General features: G+C 34.0%; 2 protein-coding genes across 2 annotated transcripts in view; both read left to right on the plus strand.

Annotated features, from left to right (window-relative positions):
- LOC108965587 (serine-rich adhesin for platelets-like) overlaps nucleotides 1-18,013 on the plus strand; it is a gene marked incomplete in the record, with an annotated part of 231,271 nt that overhangs the window by 123,018 nt on the left and 90,240 nt on the right.
- Nucleotides 7,177-15,146, plus strand: LOC108965589. Its single transcript, XM_018928112.1, has 3 exons — nucleotides 7,177-7,731; nucleotides 7,838-7,928; nucleotides 15,053-15,146. The coding sequence occupies exons 1-3, from the start codon at nucleotides 7,593-7,595 to the stop codon at nucleotides 15,126-15,128; spliced, it is 306 nt and encodes a 101-aa protein (XP_018783657.1). The 5' UTR covers nucleotides 7,177-7,592; the 3' UTR covers nucleotides 15,129-15,146.

An 18,013-nucleotide genomic window follows, 5' to 3' on the forward strand; every position in this document is an offset into this window, starting at 1 on the left:
AACAAAAAGGCGCAGCTGAGTGGCGAAGAAAAAAGCAATGAGTGTCGACAACAACAACAACAACAAGAAAGTGTGGAAAATTGTAGCAAAATTGAAAAAGTAAAAGTGTTTTGTATGCGCGCGAGGGGAGAAAATGTGAAAGGCCGTACACGGTCGCATTGAAATGTTAATATACCGTTGTGAGTGATTTGAGCGCAGGTATGAGTAACAGTGCGGGAGTGTCAAATGAGCGCATTACTATGCGTCGGCACAAAGTCAAAAATGATTTCCATGCTAATGAAGACTTCTTTCTGTACCTTTCTCCACTTTTCTTTTTGAATTTTTTCGCTATTTTTTATTCAATTTTCCACAATTTCCAGTTAAACGCATGTCAAATGTCGGCGGTTTCGGTTGTCAGTGGAAAATGAATTGATGGAAATTGAAAAGAATTGATAATTAAGTAGAAAAATCCAATAAGAGGATGAAAGGCATTAAATTGTAAAATAGGAAATTAGACACTTATATAGATATATTCTTAATACTGCCACATTTTATCAATTCTGTTTCTCGGTTAACTAAAACAGACTGATTGACTATTTTTAGAATGGAGTGACAGTCCAAGTCAGCCGAACCGAGATCACTTCGGCTATACTTATATCGTGCTGGATACTTATATTTTGGTTGTCAAAAAAGTCTTGCGGTATTTTCGCTAGTTGGCGCTGAGAGCGCGTAGTTCTAGTTTTATTCGTCGCATGGGGTCATGCTATACTTTTTTGGAAAACTCATTTCACGCGATAACACGTGTTTGATTGATTGTCGTTTCTTTTAAGTCGTTTGTGAAGTATAGCGTCGCAAACATGGAGCAAAATAAAGAGAAAATACGGCATATTTTACAGTACTACTACGATAAAGGCAAAAATTAATCGCAAGCCGCCAATAAAATTTGTGCAATTTATGGACCCGATACAGTTTCCATTTCCACCGCCCAACGATGGTTTCAACGTTTTCGTTCTGCACTTGAGGTGGTCGAAGATGCGCCACGCTCCGGAAGGCCTGTCGTCGAAAATTGCTATAAAATCGCTGAATTGGTCGAGAGAGAATGGTATAGTAGCAACCGTAGCATCGGTCAAGAGCTGGGCATGAGCCATCAAAAAAAATTTTGTGAACAATTGAAAATTCAATAAAAAAAGACTTTTTTGACAACCTCATATATGAGCCAAAGAAAGCCGGGAGCAGTTAATGCGTGTCCCAAAGTTTAGCTGATAGCTGAAGTTCGAAGAGAGCCAATAACAACCGGTTGGAGCTGGGGAGATTCAAGAAGAACGATCATATTTAAGGTTTTGAGTTAAATATGGGACAGTATGAATTTTAAAATAATTTTTTCGCTTTAAGTTTACCGACATGATACCTCCGCTAATTCTAGAGTTTCTGGTATTGAGATCTCTCATTTTATTCATGCACAGACATGATCTACTTCCGTAGATTGATACATTTCAATTCGTTAAGACTTGTGTTTACTAGTTTCCTCACCGGTTCCTCACAGTTTTTGGTTATCTACTTAATCTCAATCTATGATTTTCAAAAGCGATATTTTTATTGGAGCAGATTCCGCTTACGCGATTATTACGCGATTTTCGTTTCTTCCTTTCGCAATTTGACGCCAATTCGAGATACCAAGTGCCAGTTCCTTGTTCCCTCTCCGCGAAGTGGTGGTCCTATTTTTCTTCTGATGGAATTATGATTCCCATTGCTTTACTCTCCAGAAAAAGGATCAAATGTATGTCACCTTGTAGGTTCTTGCCTTCATTCCGTCGTTACGTTTATGCTTTAATCGACTTACACATTATAATTCCTAATTCCTCTGGCTCTAGCCATTAGACGTGCCGCGTCTATGCATATGTTTGTGCAACAACCGGAACGCACATTCGCCGGAAACGGATGTGGCCCATAAACGCCATCATTAGTAATATGGTTGCATGGCTAATAGCTTACTTAGGCTCCCGCATGTACTACAGAGTCATAGTTCCACTTCGCAAATATAACGCCTCTAATAGGTAAATAGTAGTTATATACTCGGATGTATACTATATTATACTCGTGTGTATATACATATGTACAAGTATATACAGCTTTCTGTTTATACAATGTTTTCACCGGCAAGCACTTTTCAGTTTACCGGTTTGACCTTCGCCATTTACGCATTTTTACCCACACACAAGCATTCCATGTCGCCTTCGAACTTCTTGAAGACTTTAAAGCATACCTCCAATTCGCCAAATTACCATGTTTTGTGTGAGAGTATTCCTCCGACTCGCTCAATATATTTTGACTGCTGATTCATACAAAGATTTACTTTCTTTATTACATTCAAGTTGACTGCACGCTTTCAACCTTTCGCTTTTCCTTGCCTTTGCCATTTCCTTAAATTTTTTCCCGCTTTATTCTTTTTATGCCTTTTTATTATCCACACACGCGATTATCCTTTCTTTTATTGCCAGCTTTTAGCATTATTTTTAATGTCTGGCAGCTTGTTGGTGCCGTGTCCTTACTGTCTGTGTGCGTGTTGACTTCCCGTGAAAGCTGCTTTTTCCGCAGAATCGTTACACCCTCGTACACCCACAGACTACCCACTTCTTCTTATGCGCAACAATTATCCTCCATTGAGTCCAAGTGAGCCTTGGCCTCACGCTCATTCGCCCCACAGCTATGGCCTGCTGTACTCCGAACGCTTCATTGTGAATTCCGACGAAACAGCAGTTCGTGTAATTTCATCAAATTCAACGATTTCCTGCAGACAAAATGTCATTTTACAAAATTTTATAAAATTGCGACAAAAAGAAAGTCATAAAAGTTTTGCTCATCCGACTGTTGTCGTCAGCTGCATTGTAGTGTCTCAATTTCTTTGCGGCTTTTTAACAATGTTGGTGTGTTGCTTGCCTGTTGACGAGCTTTTTGATGTCTTCACTTAAATTACTTTCCCGCTTTAAAATTTTACGCACTTCGCATGCTCATGTGTGCGAGCAAATTATTTTTATTACGGTTTCGGGTAGAAATGTAATTAGGTTTTTTACGATTGCTTGAGGTTTTTAGCAAAAGAAAAGCTGAAAGAGCTTTAGCGGTTTAAGATACTTAGAGTTTGCATGTTTGATTTTTGAAGAGATTAGCCGAAAATCGGCTTTAAGACATTCATTTCAGGTAGTCGGTGTTTCCTGTAATCCATAATCACCGAAAATATATGTCTGAATACGAAATGCACGCGAAAGAGGATCCACTCGGACTTGCGCATATAGTCACACCATAATTTTGAGGAATGCGGCAGAGTTAATCCTCCTTGGCCGTTTGGAAACATGGTTCCATTCCGGCTACCTAAACGGAACTATCGCATGAACGAAACCTAGCTCCACTCAGATCCTTCCTATTATTTCGCATTTCCAAATATAAAAAACATCACTCACACAATCGTTTAACAGCTGGCATTCACACCAATTGCGTGCCATCCCCACGTATATCCACACATACGGGTACCTTTGTGTTGTATTTTTTTGTGGCTCCATCAAAAAAACGTTCACTCACGCTCACAACCACAATTCATTTGTCGCGTCTGCTGCGTGTGCACACTTGGACGCAGCTGACTTGCTGACTGGGTGATAGTGTAACGATATGCTATATGCTCCTACAAGTTGACCATTTGTCTGTTTTGACGGCGCCGATTTTGGCTGTGCGCCAACCAGCTGAACGAAGAGAAATGGAAAATAATAAAAAAAAAACCCTGTCGAGTTGTTGTAGCTTTCGCTTGTTTTCGTTGTTGGCACGTCGCGTACGAAAGTGCGCTTATTCGTGCTTATAACCGAGCGACAACTAGTCGTGCACACGCTAACGTGGTTCCGATCTAACTCAACCTCCTGACCCCAAAACATTCAGAGCCGCCGACGAACAGCATTCTGCCGCAGCAGCTCGCTTTGGCTCATCTTTACGCAAAGTTAGCGACAAACTTTAAGCGTCTGTCTGTCGATATCTTAGTCTCTGTTACAACATTTCGATGTTCCTGCCGCCCACGAGTTGCGGCAATGAGATTTGCGCAACAAAACTTTCATATTCTGTTTCATTGGTATAAATGCAGAATTGTCTGGTTGCCTGGTGGGTTGCTAGTTTAATAATCAATGGAATGCTTTTACCTCTCCGTATATTATATACTTGTTTCAGCTCTAAAGTTCCACCTTATTAAATGCGCCAAACTACCTTAATTGTGCAGTTTTTCTATTTCTTTTCGATGATTTTTATTATTCTCCACTACAATTGCTTTTCTCTCATTTTCATGTCTTTCGTGCAGCTTAAAAATTTAATTCTCGAATTTTACACTATCTGCTACACGTGCCTGCTTGATTACTTATTTAACTTGTAGGGTGCTTACGATTTCCATTAGTACATTAACATTAAAAATTTAAGCTATGCTTTAATGGCACGGTGTAGTTGGCGATTGCGAATTGGTCCTTCTTGTTACATTGGTATTTTTGTGACATTTCAGGTTCTGACTAGATTTCATTTCGATTGGTAAGATTGGCAGTAAGATAGCTGAGAGTGATACTTAACAGATGAATGAACAAGAGAACCTTACTTACACTTCCACTTTAAAATCTTTATATCAAAGTGTCATAAAAAGGTAAGGACTCAGGAGTATAAGGCCAAGTTTTGGCATTTATTGTCCGAATCTCTACTAACTACATTTGACTAGAGAATCGTGTGCGGATTATCGATAACATCTCGAAAGTGGCGAACGGTCTAACGTGTTAGACTTTACAGTCTTATTTCGAATGAAAGTTAACTTTAAAGTCCATTATTGGTCCCTTGGAAAAACTTAAAGCAAAATCAGTCCATTTCCATTCTAAAATCAACATTTCCATTATTATAGTTTTATAGAAGATTGCAACGTTCGCTTATACCTAGATTCTGTTGCGTCAGCTCACAACTCGTAGATTCGACTGCTGTGGGTATGGTTCATCATTCCTTTGTGTAACCATAACCACATTGCTCTTTACAAGTTCAACGATCTTTTTAACATTGACACCTTCTCGGTTACTGATTGTAAAACTTCACTTAAGGGGGATCCATTTCGAGATTACCAACTTTTTTACAGCAACACAGAAACTTTAAAGATAATGGAGAATATTTATTATCATTCGAAAGAAAATTCTGTGGCATTAATTTATTTTTTTTTGAATATTATCGCTTTCAAATGGTGGCCGCAGCTACGTCTCAGATGGTCCATCACTTAGTAAAATTGTCGATGACTCGTTCAATCATTTCGATTGGTAACTGGCGAATGACACTCGATGTTTTGCTCCAAGACCTGAATCGACTTTACAAATCCCCAAAAGGATATCAGACGCTCTTGGTGGCCAATCGACTACCTCAAAACATGCAATTATGTGCTCACCGAAGTGTTCTAAAGTAAAGAATAAATCTTTAAATTGATGCGATGTGTGGAAAGTTTGACTGTTTTGCTGAAACCAAATGTCGCCGGTATCACAAGCTTCTATTTCAGATAGTATCTCTAAAAATAAATAAGTTTTTGGTTTTTAAATTCAAAGAAGCACACTTGAACTTCCCAAACTCGAAACATCATAATCCACAAGGAACTTTGAGTTAGAGAGACTTCGAGGTAATTTGACTTCTATTGCTAATTCAAGAGTTGGCGTTATGCAAAACTTGGAGTTAAAGAAATTCGAGTTATGGAAGTTCAACTGTATGTATGATAAATGATGAGGGTGGCGAGCCGAATTGAAATTTGGCTGGTTCTCTGCCTGTGCAAGCGGTAACTTGGGCAAAACAGGGACATCTTGAAATTTCCTTGGCACCCAAGGATCTCTGGCACGCCCACAAAACGCCATCTAACGAAAAACTATAAAGTGCCTGAACCAAGCACTAATTTGAGATATATAACGCATGAGCACTGCATTTTAGTATAAATCATTGATCAGATTGAGGTCTCCTCTTCTTCTTCAGATAACGCTTAACTTCAAACAAATAGAAAATAAAGTTTCTGCAAGGTTTGCTTTTAATATCTGGTAGATTTTAAGTTTGACTCAGCTTTTCGTTATTGAAGGTGAGACCGCTCGATAAACTAAGGATTTATCTATTATTCTGCGTCGTTTTTCCAGCCTGACATTCAAACCATTCTCTCTCTGTACTCTCAGCATCATCTGACTTTTAAAGGGTGCTTCTGTTTCCACGTTTTCCAAAGTGTGGTGAGTTATAGGTGAAATCGTGAGCTAAGGTAGTCTTGTTGTTTCTGTAACTGTCACTCAAACTCAGGAACCAACTGTCATTACTTCGAACGATCGATGATCTCATATCGCGTTTCAGCACGCCCCATGTTACACAGTTATGCATATTTCAAATTACCACGAAATCGAATTGTCCAGAATTCAGCATTTAAATAAAACTCATATTCATAAAATCAAAAGCACACGACTGAAGCAGTGACGGCAGCGTCAACCACAAATGTCAACTGAATATTACTGCATTTTGACATTAGCTGTAACAATAATAAAAAATACCACAGCAACAATAACATTTAAATTTACGAATATAATAAATAACCACAAAAGCATTTCATTTTACTAAGACGAGTGTAAATGGAACGAAGATGCATGAGGACTTACATACAAACAAACCGCAATGCAATCACTTCAAACAGCGAGGACAGAGTGCAAGAAAGGCAGTAAGAGAACATTGCGTACATTCACCAGTGAAAATGAGAAGTTAAACATAAGAGTAAACAAGAATATCGCTCAGAAAAATGCTTAACACCAATGGTGAACAGAATGCCGCAATAACAGTGGGAGTACTGTAAAAACACAGTAAATAACAGCACAGCCTCCACGCTATAACAGCGCCAATCCACACTAAGTGCAGTCGTTGTGTGGCTAAATATAAAGAGGACAGCAAGAGAGAGCGCATCGAACTCAGTAGAGTACAACGCAATCGTTCTGATATTTTCTATGTTTATTCTTTCATTCTATTTTGAAATGCTTAACTTCAACTGCTCTTTGACTTTTTTGTAGTTCTTCGTTTATCAACTGAAAGCTGCTGCTGCGACATAACGCGAGCATTTGCTGTTGCTGGAGCCAGCCACTCAAGACAAAGAACACTTTGCGAAACATTCGCTTTCGTTAGTGCGCTCTTTGCCTGCAGCAAAACAACAAGTGCTTCACTTTTCATATTCGCGGTGCGCGTGTTACTTAGAATTTATTAGCACTAGCATACTCGTTGTTGTTGCTGTTGACTGCAATTTAGAATTTCTTATTGGGCCGATCAGTGAGTCAATGTAAGTCGCTTCGTTAAAAACATTCGTCGGTTGTCGTCTTCGGTTGCTCTTGTGTGTTTCGTGTGCGGTAGAAAAGAAAAAAAAATTGTTTTTTCGTGTGGTGATTATTTTTGTTGTTGCTGTTGCATTTGGTGGAATATGCAAGCGATTATTAAGTGTAGTGTTTCTGTTAATACACAAACGGGAGGTATGTAACGTGAGCAGCGTAATGTTATGAACATTACTAACGCTAACAGTGGAGCCAATATACATTAGCAGATGTCGTTGGATTAACATCTTGTGCTCTATGTTATATACCATACTGTGTACGCTGTTGTTATTGAATGTTGTGCGTCTATGGCTTTTCAAAGTTGTAATGATTTTCTTATTAGAAAAGCTTAACTGGAGAATCGGATTAATTTCTTTCAACGAATTGCCGAAATTAGGTGAAGAGAAATAAATATAATTAAAAAATAACTACATTATAATTATATACCCAAAACTATTTTCAAATGTTTAAGTACTGTAAAATTTTATGGAAATAATTTACAGAAAAATTGTTCCAAACATCGCCGTACCTTACGTTTTTGGTGCCAAAGTTTGCTGAAAATGAATCATATCCAACTTTAAGAGAGCTTTTAAGGTAAATAATTGAGCTTTTACAGAATTGTGGGTGTTTTGAGGTTAGGTCGCAAATCAGTGATTCAAAAGTCTATATATTTCTAACAATTGTCTGTGATTGTGAATCTTTAAAATTTTTTTTAAGTAACCTTATAAAAATGCTAATAATAGACTGTCGTATTTAGAAACAGAAATGTAGGTCTAGGGACCTTATTAAGGGAAAACGGTTGTGGTTGTTAGTAGGGTAAATTTTTTTCATATTATTCAAATTTAACTTCATCGCTAGAGTGGAACTGTGAATATAAATGCATTAAGGAGCGAATTTAAGTAAAAAAGCTCTGCTATCAATCTAAAAAGATCCAAGTTTCCAAAGCTTTTATTGCTACAGTTCATCTAGAGCAAAAATCTTTGCTATTAGTTTCACTGAGGCATTTGAGAGTTTCCTAATTTTTTAGAATAGTAACTTGTATGACTGCGAATTGAAATTCTCTTCAAGCATAAGCTTCAGCAATTACAGTCTTAGCATCTTTTTCTTTTCTAGGACAATGTGTTCAAATTCTTGTTTAATCTGTAGACATATAAGTATGAGGCTATTAAATACAAAATAAAAAAAAAACATGTGTCCAAAAGGCAATTCGCCATCATTTCCCACTTTATGAGTCACGTCAGGCAAAATACAAAACAAAAATACCACTAGAACTAATTAAAGCTGAACCGTTAAAGCTAATCCAGAGCTAAATTATATACTTATGCTTCTTATTTCCATACTTCATTGGAGAGCAGCTTTTCTCCCATATTGGTCGTCCTTGGAACGATTGGAACTCTGGACATTACAAGGTTTTTGGATGCTACTAGAGATTACTGAGGGTCTGGACCCAAGTGTCCACTAAAATAGACACGCTTAAGTATTATAATATATTATAGGTATCTGATAATTAGAATTTCTCTGTTTTGTATGTCGATTAGTGTAGTTACATAATTCGTCACTAGACTTACATTTAATGCATTCCTTTACATAACCTTCAAGTGCAATCCGCCATAAAGAGGAAGTGTAATTAAACTTTCAACGTCGCTACTTAAAATGCTAACTCGTAAGCCGACCAGGCACGATTCAAATGCGCAAATCGGCTGGCTTAGAATTAAAAATCGACAAGAATCGAAAGCAACCAATCAATTTCTGCATTTCATTGGCAGGCAATGTGCGATTTATGGCGAGCAGCATGAACACCGAGACTCAAACGCAGAGCGCAGCGCTTGTTTGTTGGTTTTGTTGTTATACATTTGTAAACGCACTCTTCGCGCCCCAACAATGCCGGCAGACAGTCCAACAGTCCACTCAAAGGCTGCTAGTGATGGGGCTGCTGCTGTTATGCTGACTTGACTACCGCTGTTGCGCGCTTCATTTCTGCTCTCTTCGGCTGCCTTGTTCGCACTCATTTAGCTGATGGATTACTACCAACGCGCCGATATGCTGCTCTTTATGTTTTACTTTTTTTTTGTTTTTGATTTTCCTGCTGCTATATTTTTTAGCACTCGCCGCATATCTGTTCGCCTGTGCTGAGTGTGTGCCGCTTTCGGGGGTTCCGCTGTTGCTGCTGCTATAGCTGGTGTTGCTCTTGCCGCCCAGCCGACCACACCACGCTATCGCACCACTCTTTGCTCTTTACCCGGTGTCGGCTCTGCTTTTGTTTATATCTCTGCGCTTGGCTCCTGCTTCGTCGACGATGAATTCGGTTTCTGCGTTGCTGGTGCTCTACTATGGTGCGGCGGCGAGTATGGACAACAGCAGCCAGTGAGCGATGACTGGTGAGCAGCGCGGTGCTGGTAGACAGCAACAGCATATAAGGCACACACACACATATATGCCGGCACTCAGCCGAGTCACTGTGTGTGGATTAGCTGATGGTATGCGCTGTTGTTGCTGGCAATGCTTGCTGTTGCTCTTGGTTCGTTGGTTGACTTTTGCTTGCTTTTGCTTTAATTTTCTGTTGTTTCTACTCATACTACTACAACAACGAACACACGACGACGACTACTGGTGCTGGTATTGCTGCTGCTGCTGAGTGCTTGGGTTGGCCTGACTGACTTGACTTGACTTGACTTGGCTATGGCGCTGGTGTTGGCTGGCTCGTCGTCTGGTCTGCTGTCGACGCAGATGGTCCGGTCTGCTCTGGACTCTGGTGTGGTCTGCTCTGCAGTTGCGTTCGCGTTTCGAAAATAGTTACAAGATGTTCATCGAAGTGAATAGAACGTCTGAACGGGTGTTGGACTAACTAACTAACCAGCTAGTCAGCGCCAAGCGAACAAACATTAAGCTGTTGAGCGCGCGTATACCGCCGCGCGTTGCCTTACAATTGAAGTGTAGTGAAGTGAAAAACTCTCGGCTGTTGCTTTTATTTTTCTTTTTTTTTCGGTGTTGTTTTTGTCGTTCATTCTTACTTTTACTATGCGGTTCTGTGTTGAACCAAGTGTCTGCGCCGCTGTGTAAGTGTATGCGTGCGTGTGTGTGGTGTGGTGTGTTGAGTGGGATCTGCATTTCAGAGTCACAGAGTCGTCTATACTGTGCTGTCTGCTGGCCACTCATTTCAGTTCGGCAGCAACATCCGCAGCAGCCGAACCAGCGAATTTCAAAGTCGCCTCTTCAATTCAACCCCCAACACAAACGCAGACGGTACGCTAATTTTGTGTGTTCGAAACTCCCCTAAGAACTAGTGCGCTCTAACATACTATTGGAAAACGAAAAATAATAAAATTATAAAAAAATTTAAAATAAAATTGATTTTATCAGAAAATAAAACAAAAAAAAAAATGCCAACAAAAATTACATGTGAAATGCTCGTAAAGAAAGCGCAAAAATAAAAGTGAAATGGAAAAGCACCAAAATTAGAATTCCTTTCTTCTAACATTGTGGCGCATAGTTGTGTGGAGGCAGTGTAGAAAAAAAAACACAAAACAAACCGAATAAGTAAAATAAAATAAAAAAAATTAAAAAAAAAAAAATGCAAATAGTATTACTTAAGTGAGTAAATATTTATGTATTTAAGTGTGTTCATCCGTATGTGCATGCAAATGGGCTTATATGACTAAATACATAGCGAATTTGCGATTTACTTAGCAAAAAATCGTGAAATGTGTGCGCCAGCGACGAGGCTGAATTGCATTAAAGTTCTTTAAAAAATAGTTTAAATTTTATGAATTAAAGAAAGCGGTTTGTTTCTATGGTTGAGCTGAAAGTGGCAGAAGAAAAAATGTCCAAAAAAATACAGATAATAAAAAATTGAATAAAGCAAACATAATTTCAAATTAATTAAAAACTTAAATTGAACAGTATTTTTAAAAATAAAGGAAACTTGAAAAAAATAAAAATAAATAAATTATTAAAAGATTAAATGAGATACTCAAATAAGTTGAGATAAATATAAAAATCAATTAATTAATTTATAATTTAATATAAAATGCACAAAATTACAAAAAAGTTTTTACAATTACTTTTAACTTAAACGGAATAAAAAACTGTAACAGATGCTTTAAAACTTAATTTTACAACTACATATTTTCTTTAAAAGAATCATAAAAACAGCTTATTAAAAACTAATTAATTAATTTAACTAATTAAATAATGTAAAAGCGTTCTAATTACATATTTGAATACAAAAACTATTTAATTTATTTATTTGGTTTAATAAATAAAATAAAATAAAAAACTCTATTATTTAATATGGAATTCAATTCCCTAAAACTAGAACCAAAAAGGAACGGTTCGAAAACTAAGTTTTAAATTAAATATTCGTTTTATTAAAGACATTAAAAATAATGTATTAAATACTAATTAATTAAATTTAGTATTTAATTACTAAAAATTAATACAAAAACAGTTTGAAAATCTAAAAAATTCAAACAATTAAAAAAAAAGTTTTGAAAATTAGTTTTATTTTTGTTTTTTTAAATAAGTTAAGTTTTTATTATGAAAAACTTGTAGAATATAATTTTATATTATATTTGTCAACTTTTTTTATTAAATAAAATTTCTGAAATTATGGTTAAAAGTAAGAAATTAATTCTCAATAATTTTAAATTTAATAAAAACTCACACAAAGACAGAAAAATAATTTTATGTATAAAAAATTCGTAAAAAAATTTAAAAAAAAGAAAATTTTCTACCAAAAGTTTGAATAAAAGTATTCTGATTGCATATTTGAAAACCATAAATATTAATATATATAAATTTTTAATAAACAAAAAAGTTGCTCAAATATTGCAAGTGATTTTTGGTAAAAAAAAACCAAAACTGAAAAAAAAATATTCCTTTATAATAAGGAGCATTAAGTAAACTCGAAGTGAAGAAACTAAAGACGTGTTTTTGAAAAAAAACTGAAACTATTACAAAATATACCTCTTTATAATTTGGAGCATTGAGACAAGAATTCAAAGTGCAGAAACCTTAAACGTTTTTTTTTTTTGTTTATGTGAAAGTTTTATTAAAAAGGACAACAAACTAAAAAATCAGCTGTAAGTTATATGCGAAAAATGTGAAATTGCCTTAGTTCAGCTTAAAAAAGGTGACATTTGAAAACATGATCAAAATTTATGAAATGCAAGCTATGATCTATAAATTATATACAAGACAAATAAAAAGTTTAGAGAATTACTGTTGACGAACCTAAAATATACAATTTCGGTTTCTAATGCTTAAATATACTCAATAAAATATTAAAAAATTATAAACGATCAATCAAAACCACCCTCAAATAAAGTGCACGAAATTTTCAACAAAAAATGTGAGAACGATACACAAAATGTACTCAAAACACAAACGGAGAAAATATGGTTTTAATAATTTTTATTTCTCAAGCAGCATAATTAATTAAAATTCCCGCCAAACACAAAAAAAATACAACAAATGAACAAATAATATTGTCAGCAAAAACAGTGGCGAAAAATCGAGCAAAACTGCAAATCTCGTGACTAGTTTTTGCTTTCCTTTTTCTGCCAATTTGTGCTGTGAAAAAAATATAAATATTTTGTTAAATGAAAATCGTGATGCGCCGAATGCGCGTGCGACACCAAACAAAAAACTGTTTTCTAAGCGAAATTATATTGTTGTTGTTGTAGCAAATATACAAAAATACGAAATATTATAATTAATTTGTCGGCTATGCGAGCTGCCGCTGACAGCCGTTGCAAGCGGAGCGCGCAAAAAATACAGAAAAACTGAGCAGTGCCAGCAATAAGGAACAAATAATGGAAAACACGCGCAAAACAATACAAGAATTATTTAAAAAATATATGTATATATATTTATATGCAATATGTGCGTGTGATGGTTTGTGCAAAGTGTCAAATAATAAATAAGCTGTGCTGCACGAATGGAAATAAGAACCACAGCCGTAAAAAAAAATATTTTTTATATTTTTGTGGCAACTAATCAGTGCAAACTGTGCGACTACAATAACAAAAACCAAAGACCATAAAATAATGGCATTAAGTGTTAGGCTGATAGGGCGCAACATGTTTCGGAAAGAAATCAACAGACAGCCACTAACACCACAGCAATAAAAAGTTTGTGGCTTTTGCTGGGTGAATTGTCACACAAAAAACAAAAAAAAGAACAATACAAAGTAATGGAAAAATAAGTGACTGATAAAAAGTGCTTGAAAAAAGCAACAACTGTTGTTTTAATACCACGATTTATTAAATTTGTTGAGACACTGTGTTTGTGGGTGTGTGTACAATGACAAAAAACAAATTGGCGAACAGTTCAACAACAGATAAAAATCTGCAAATAAACAGCGAACTTTTTTGAAATATTATTTGATAATTCTGTTTAGCGTTTTGAATGCCTTTTTGCGTCTGCAGATTGCAAGAAACTTCGAAATTATAGAAATTTTATGCAAAAATTATGCAATTAATACCTAAAAGACAAAATTTTGGGAAAATATGAAGAACTAAAAAATATTTTAATATGACTGAAAACAAAATTAAAAAAAAAAACTAAATAAATAAGAAAAATTAAAATAATATAAATAAAAAAATTTAATACGAATGAAAAGTAATTTAAAAAACTAAATAAATTTGAAAAATTAATGATAATAAAATTTAAAAAAAATTTAATGCGAATGAAAAGTAAATCCTTTTTTTTTGTTTTGCACAAACTTTTTTTTGCAATTTAATTATGTATATCTTAAAAAATGTATATATGTATTTTACGTGCTTTCGGTTTTAAAATAAAAAATTGTATTCTTTTTCACTTAAAAAAAATTTTTTTTTTGTTTTAAAAGACCTTTTAATCCATTAAAAATTCATTAAATAAAAATTATTGCATTACATTTAAATTAAAAATTATTAAAAATACTCAAATTAAGCCTATATTTTACCCTTTTTTATAATTTATGCTTTCAGTTTTAAAATTATAAAATTATTTTCGTTCTCACTTTGAGATAAATTAATTATTTTTTTTTATAAGTGTTTTTTACTTCATAAATTTCATAAATTTATTAAATAAATATTGCACAAAACTAATTTTATAACTATAAAATTATAACTTGAAACATTAAAATTAAAAATATCTGTATCTAAACCCATACATAAAGAAGCGAATAAAACTCTTAAACAAATTAAAATCACAAAACGCGCCGGAGAAATTATTTATTTGCTATTTGATTAACCACAGACAACAAAATTATGCTCGAATTTGTACAAAAAAAACTACAACAACAAGCCTCAAAAAATTCAATTTGTTTAAGTTTTTTTTTAATTTTATTTTTTTTTTTTTTTTTTTTTGTTTTTATTAGCTTTTATTTGATTTTTGTTTTTGATAATTTGTTTGGTGTTTTCCTTTTATTTATTTTAGTGCTTTTTGAGTATTTTCTTGGTTTGTTTTTTTTTTCAATTTTATTAAGGTGTTTCTTATGTTTAGCTTTATATTTTCTTTTATTCATTTTTTACAATGTTTTCACTTTATTTGTTTTAACGTTTTCTTTTTATTTTTGATTTTTTTTTTTTGATTTTTTTTTTTTAATTTTTAAGCGTTTTTTCTAACATTTACTGCTACAGCTTTCGAAAAACCACTTAAAACTAATTGTATTTGTTTCGCGCTGCTTTCACACAACTAAAATTATTTTATTAATTAATTATTTTTTCCAACAGTGGACAACATCAAAACGGCTTTATCAAACAAAAAACAATAAAATTGAACGACGGAAGTGAAAAAAAAATTCACTGAAAAAGTGTTACAAAAACAAGAAACAAAACAAAAAGTTACATACAAAACAGCAAAAGCAACAAGTGAAAATATATTTGAAATATAACTGAATATGAAAATATAAAAAATTCTAAAACAATATTCGTTCAAATTAGTGACTGTGAAACCCAGTTTAAAATTGCAACAACTGCACATACGATAACAAAAAAGGGCTAAAAGGTTTTTAAAAAAATAAACGTGAAAAATTCAAATGCTAAAGCAACAACTATTTTATGCTGAAAAAGTGAAACAACAACTATAAAAATTCATATTTTAATAAGCGGATTCCATTTTTGTAAACAAAATAAAAACAAACGCCAAATAAACCAATCAAAGTGCCAAATGTGTGTGTCAAAACAAAAAGCAAGCATTAACAATTCCACGGAAAATATTTTCGGAATTCCGTTTTTATAAATATACCTATAGATATATCAATATGTGCGCATAACACACTGACTTACATTCGCGTATATTGGAGATATTACTTTATTAGAACTGCATTTATATACATACAAACATACATTTTATGGATATCGCCATGCAAATAACGGATATAGTCTTTTGTGAGACGAAAATTTGAAAAAACTTTGTTATAACCTACTATATATATATTTTATATACAAAAACAGGTGAGTGAGCAATTGTAATTGAAATTAATAAAAATGTAAGAAGTTTTTTCATTGTTTTTAAAATTCCAATCAAAATCATAAATATTTCTCTATTTTCAACTTAACAAAGTTACAAATAGTGAAGTATTTTCGCTATTTTGTAGATACATTGCTGAAGATCAGTATTAAGCTAACGTTATGTCACGAAAAAATACTCTCAACGTTTGCATTGATGCGACGTTTTCTTCCGCCTTTTCCCTTGAGTCTGACAATTCTCCTTTCTCCTCGCCTTTTCGGTTGCATTTTATTACCTATAGCACCCAGTCTTACTCTAATCCTGTATTACTGCCAATTTATAGTTTACAATCTTACCAAATTTGTGAAAATTGCATTATCTATATATAACTAAGCGATTTGCTTGTACATTTCGTCGATCTTTAAGTATTCACAATCCGACGGCGGATTTCATTTCTACATATCTACATATTTGTAGGTATATATGTGTTGATCAACGCTTTTGGTGAATCTTCTAGCTATTCAATGATTGCCATGGCTCTGGTTGGATACTTTAGGCGGGAATTTCCAAATTTAGATAGTTTTAAAAATGTAGTTTAAATGTTTCTTGGTTTTTATGTTCAGTTTTTGGAAGATATAGACAATTTCTTGCTACTGATTTGGTCCATGATAATGTTCGTATATGTTTTTGGTTTGTACAGAACTCAGCTAACCTGACTATTCTTTCAACTTTTTCGTTATCACGAGATTTTTTGAAAGATATCGATTCGGTTTTTTAATCACATATATAAGAGAACACAGCGCTGATTCGATAATGTATTCAACATGTATTAAAATTCTTGATTGTTGAACTAATAAGCGGTTCACAAAAAATAAATCTGCAAGACACTTTGTCTATGTATATAAATTATATTAGATTAAAATGGAAAAATATTATATCAATAAAAGGTCACATGTTGACCGATAGATGCGGATGCGGTATAAATATAACCGGAAGCTAGAATATTTAACTTAGGTACATATATGATAGCTAAGAGAAGTGTTAACACGATTTTACCCATTTTTGGCGCAAGTTGTGTTTTCGTGGCGATAATTTTTCCAAGGTTTCTCGACTATTGGATTTGCTTTGGAAAAACTAATGCTATTTTTTGTACTTCTTAACCATATCATAAACATCTACAAATGCTTATGAACCAAAAGCATACAAAATTTATTTGAAATCAAATACTTCTGGCAATGATAAGTCAAATTTTAAATAATCTTCAATTAATTTGCTAGTTAAGACATCACTAAATCTTTCGCTATAATTTTGCTCACAACAAAAACATTTGAGATCAGACAATAAATTATACGCTTGCAAGGCAATAAACCCATTCAGCCACCTAAATACGCCTGAATCAGGCATATTCATCAAAAGCGTGTATGAATGAGAAGCGTGAGCGATTAAATATGTGTGTAAAATTAAATTTCTACGAAAGGATATGGATAAGGAAAGTGAGCTGAGAATGAAATGCATACAAACTTACACAAATACATATTATATTTAGTGTACAACGAACTGTAAGCGCTTGATGGATTGCTGCACACAAATATATTCTTTATATATATGTATTGTGGGTATATAAATATAACGTGTGACAGGCACTTCCTAGATGCCAACAACAGCCATAAATAAGAAAATAGCAATAATGTGACAAAGTGTAGGACAAATTGCAATTAAAAAGTGCAATGAGTGAAAACAATGACCGCAAAAGGTTGCCTCAGCCAACTGACGGAAAAAGTGACAAACTGTCCTGTCGAGCACTTTTTTAATTGTAAAGTAATGAAAGTTCAGAGAATAAGGTGTAAAGCGCACATACAAATATGAAGAAAACGTAAAAATAGCGCGAAAAGCTGACATCCATACATACTTACTTGTTTATATGCGCTCGCACGCTTTGTACCTTCCTGAGTGAAGAAAGTCAATCATCCCAACAAGGCTCAGCAACCACTTAAACCCTGCAACGAGCAACCTTGCAAACGCTCAAGAACATGTGGCGAAAATTAATTACACTGTCACATCAATCAGAGAATATTATGAGCTCTAAAGGAAGAAAAGCATGTAATTTCAAAAACATGTGAGAAATAATAAATGAATTGAAATAATAATAAAAAATAAAATAAGTAAAAAAAATAAATTTTCAACATCATCTGATATAATAAATGAATTGAAATAAAGTTAAAAATAAAATTCGATGAATTTGA

Source organism: Bactrocera latifrons, unplaced genomic scaffold (assembly GCF_001853355.1).
Source record: "Bactrocera latifrons isolate USDA-ARS-PBARC rearing strain unplaced genomic scaffold, ASM185335v1 scaffold_142, whole genome shotgun sequence".
NCBI lineage: Eukaryota > Metazoa > Arthropoda > Insecta > Diptera > Tephritidae > Bactrocera > Bactrocera latifrons.

What these genes read in the sequence shown, in the direction of transcription:
- LOC108965589 (XM_018928112.1), top strand. Translation starts at nt 7,593, where the DNA reads ATGTTATATACCATACTGTGTACGCTGTTGTTATTGAATGTTGTGCGT. An exon ending in CAACGAATTGCCGAAATTAG is followed by an intron (nt 7,732 to 7,837) that starts GTGAAGAGAAAT and finishes AATAATTTACAG; the next exon opens with AAAAATTGTTCCAAACATCG. An exon ending in ACTTTAAGAGAGCTTTTAAG is followed by an intron (nt 7,929 to 15,052) that starts GTAAATAATTGA and finishes TTTTTCCAACAG; the next exon opens with TGGACAACATCAAAACGGCT.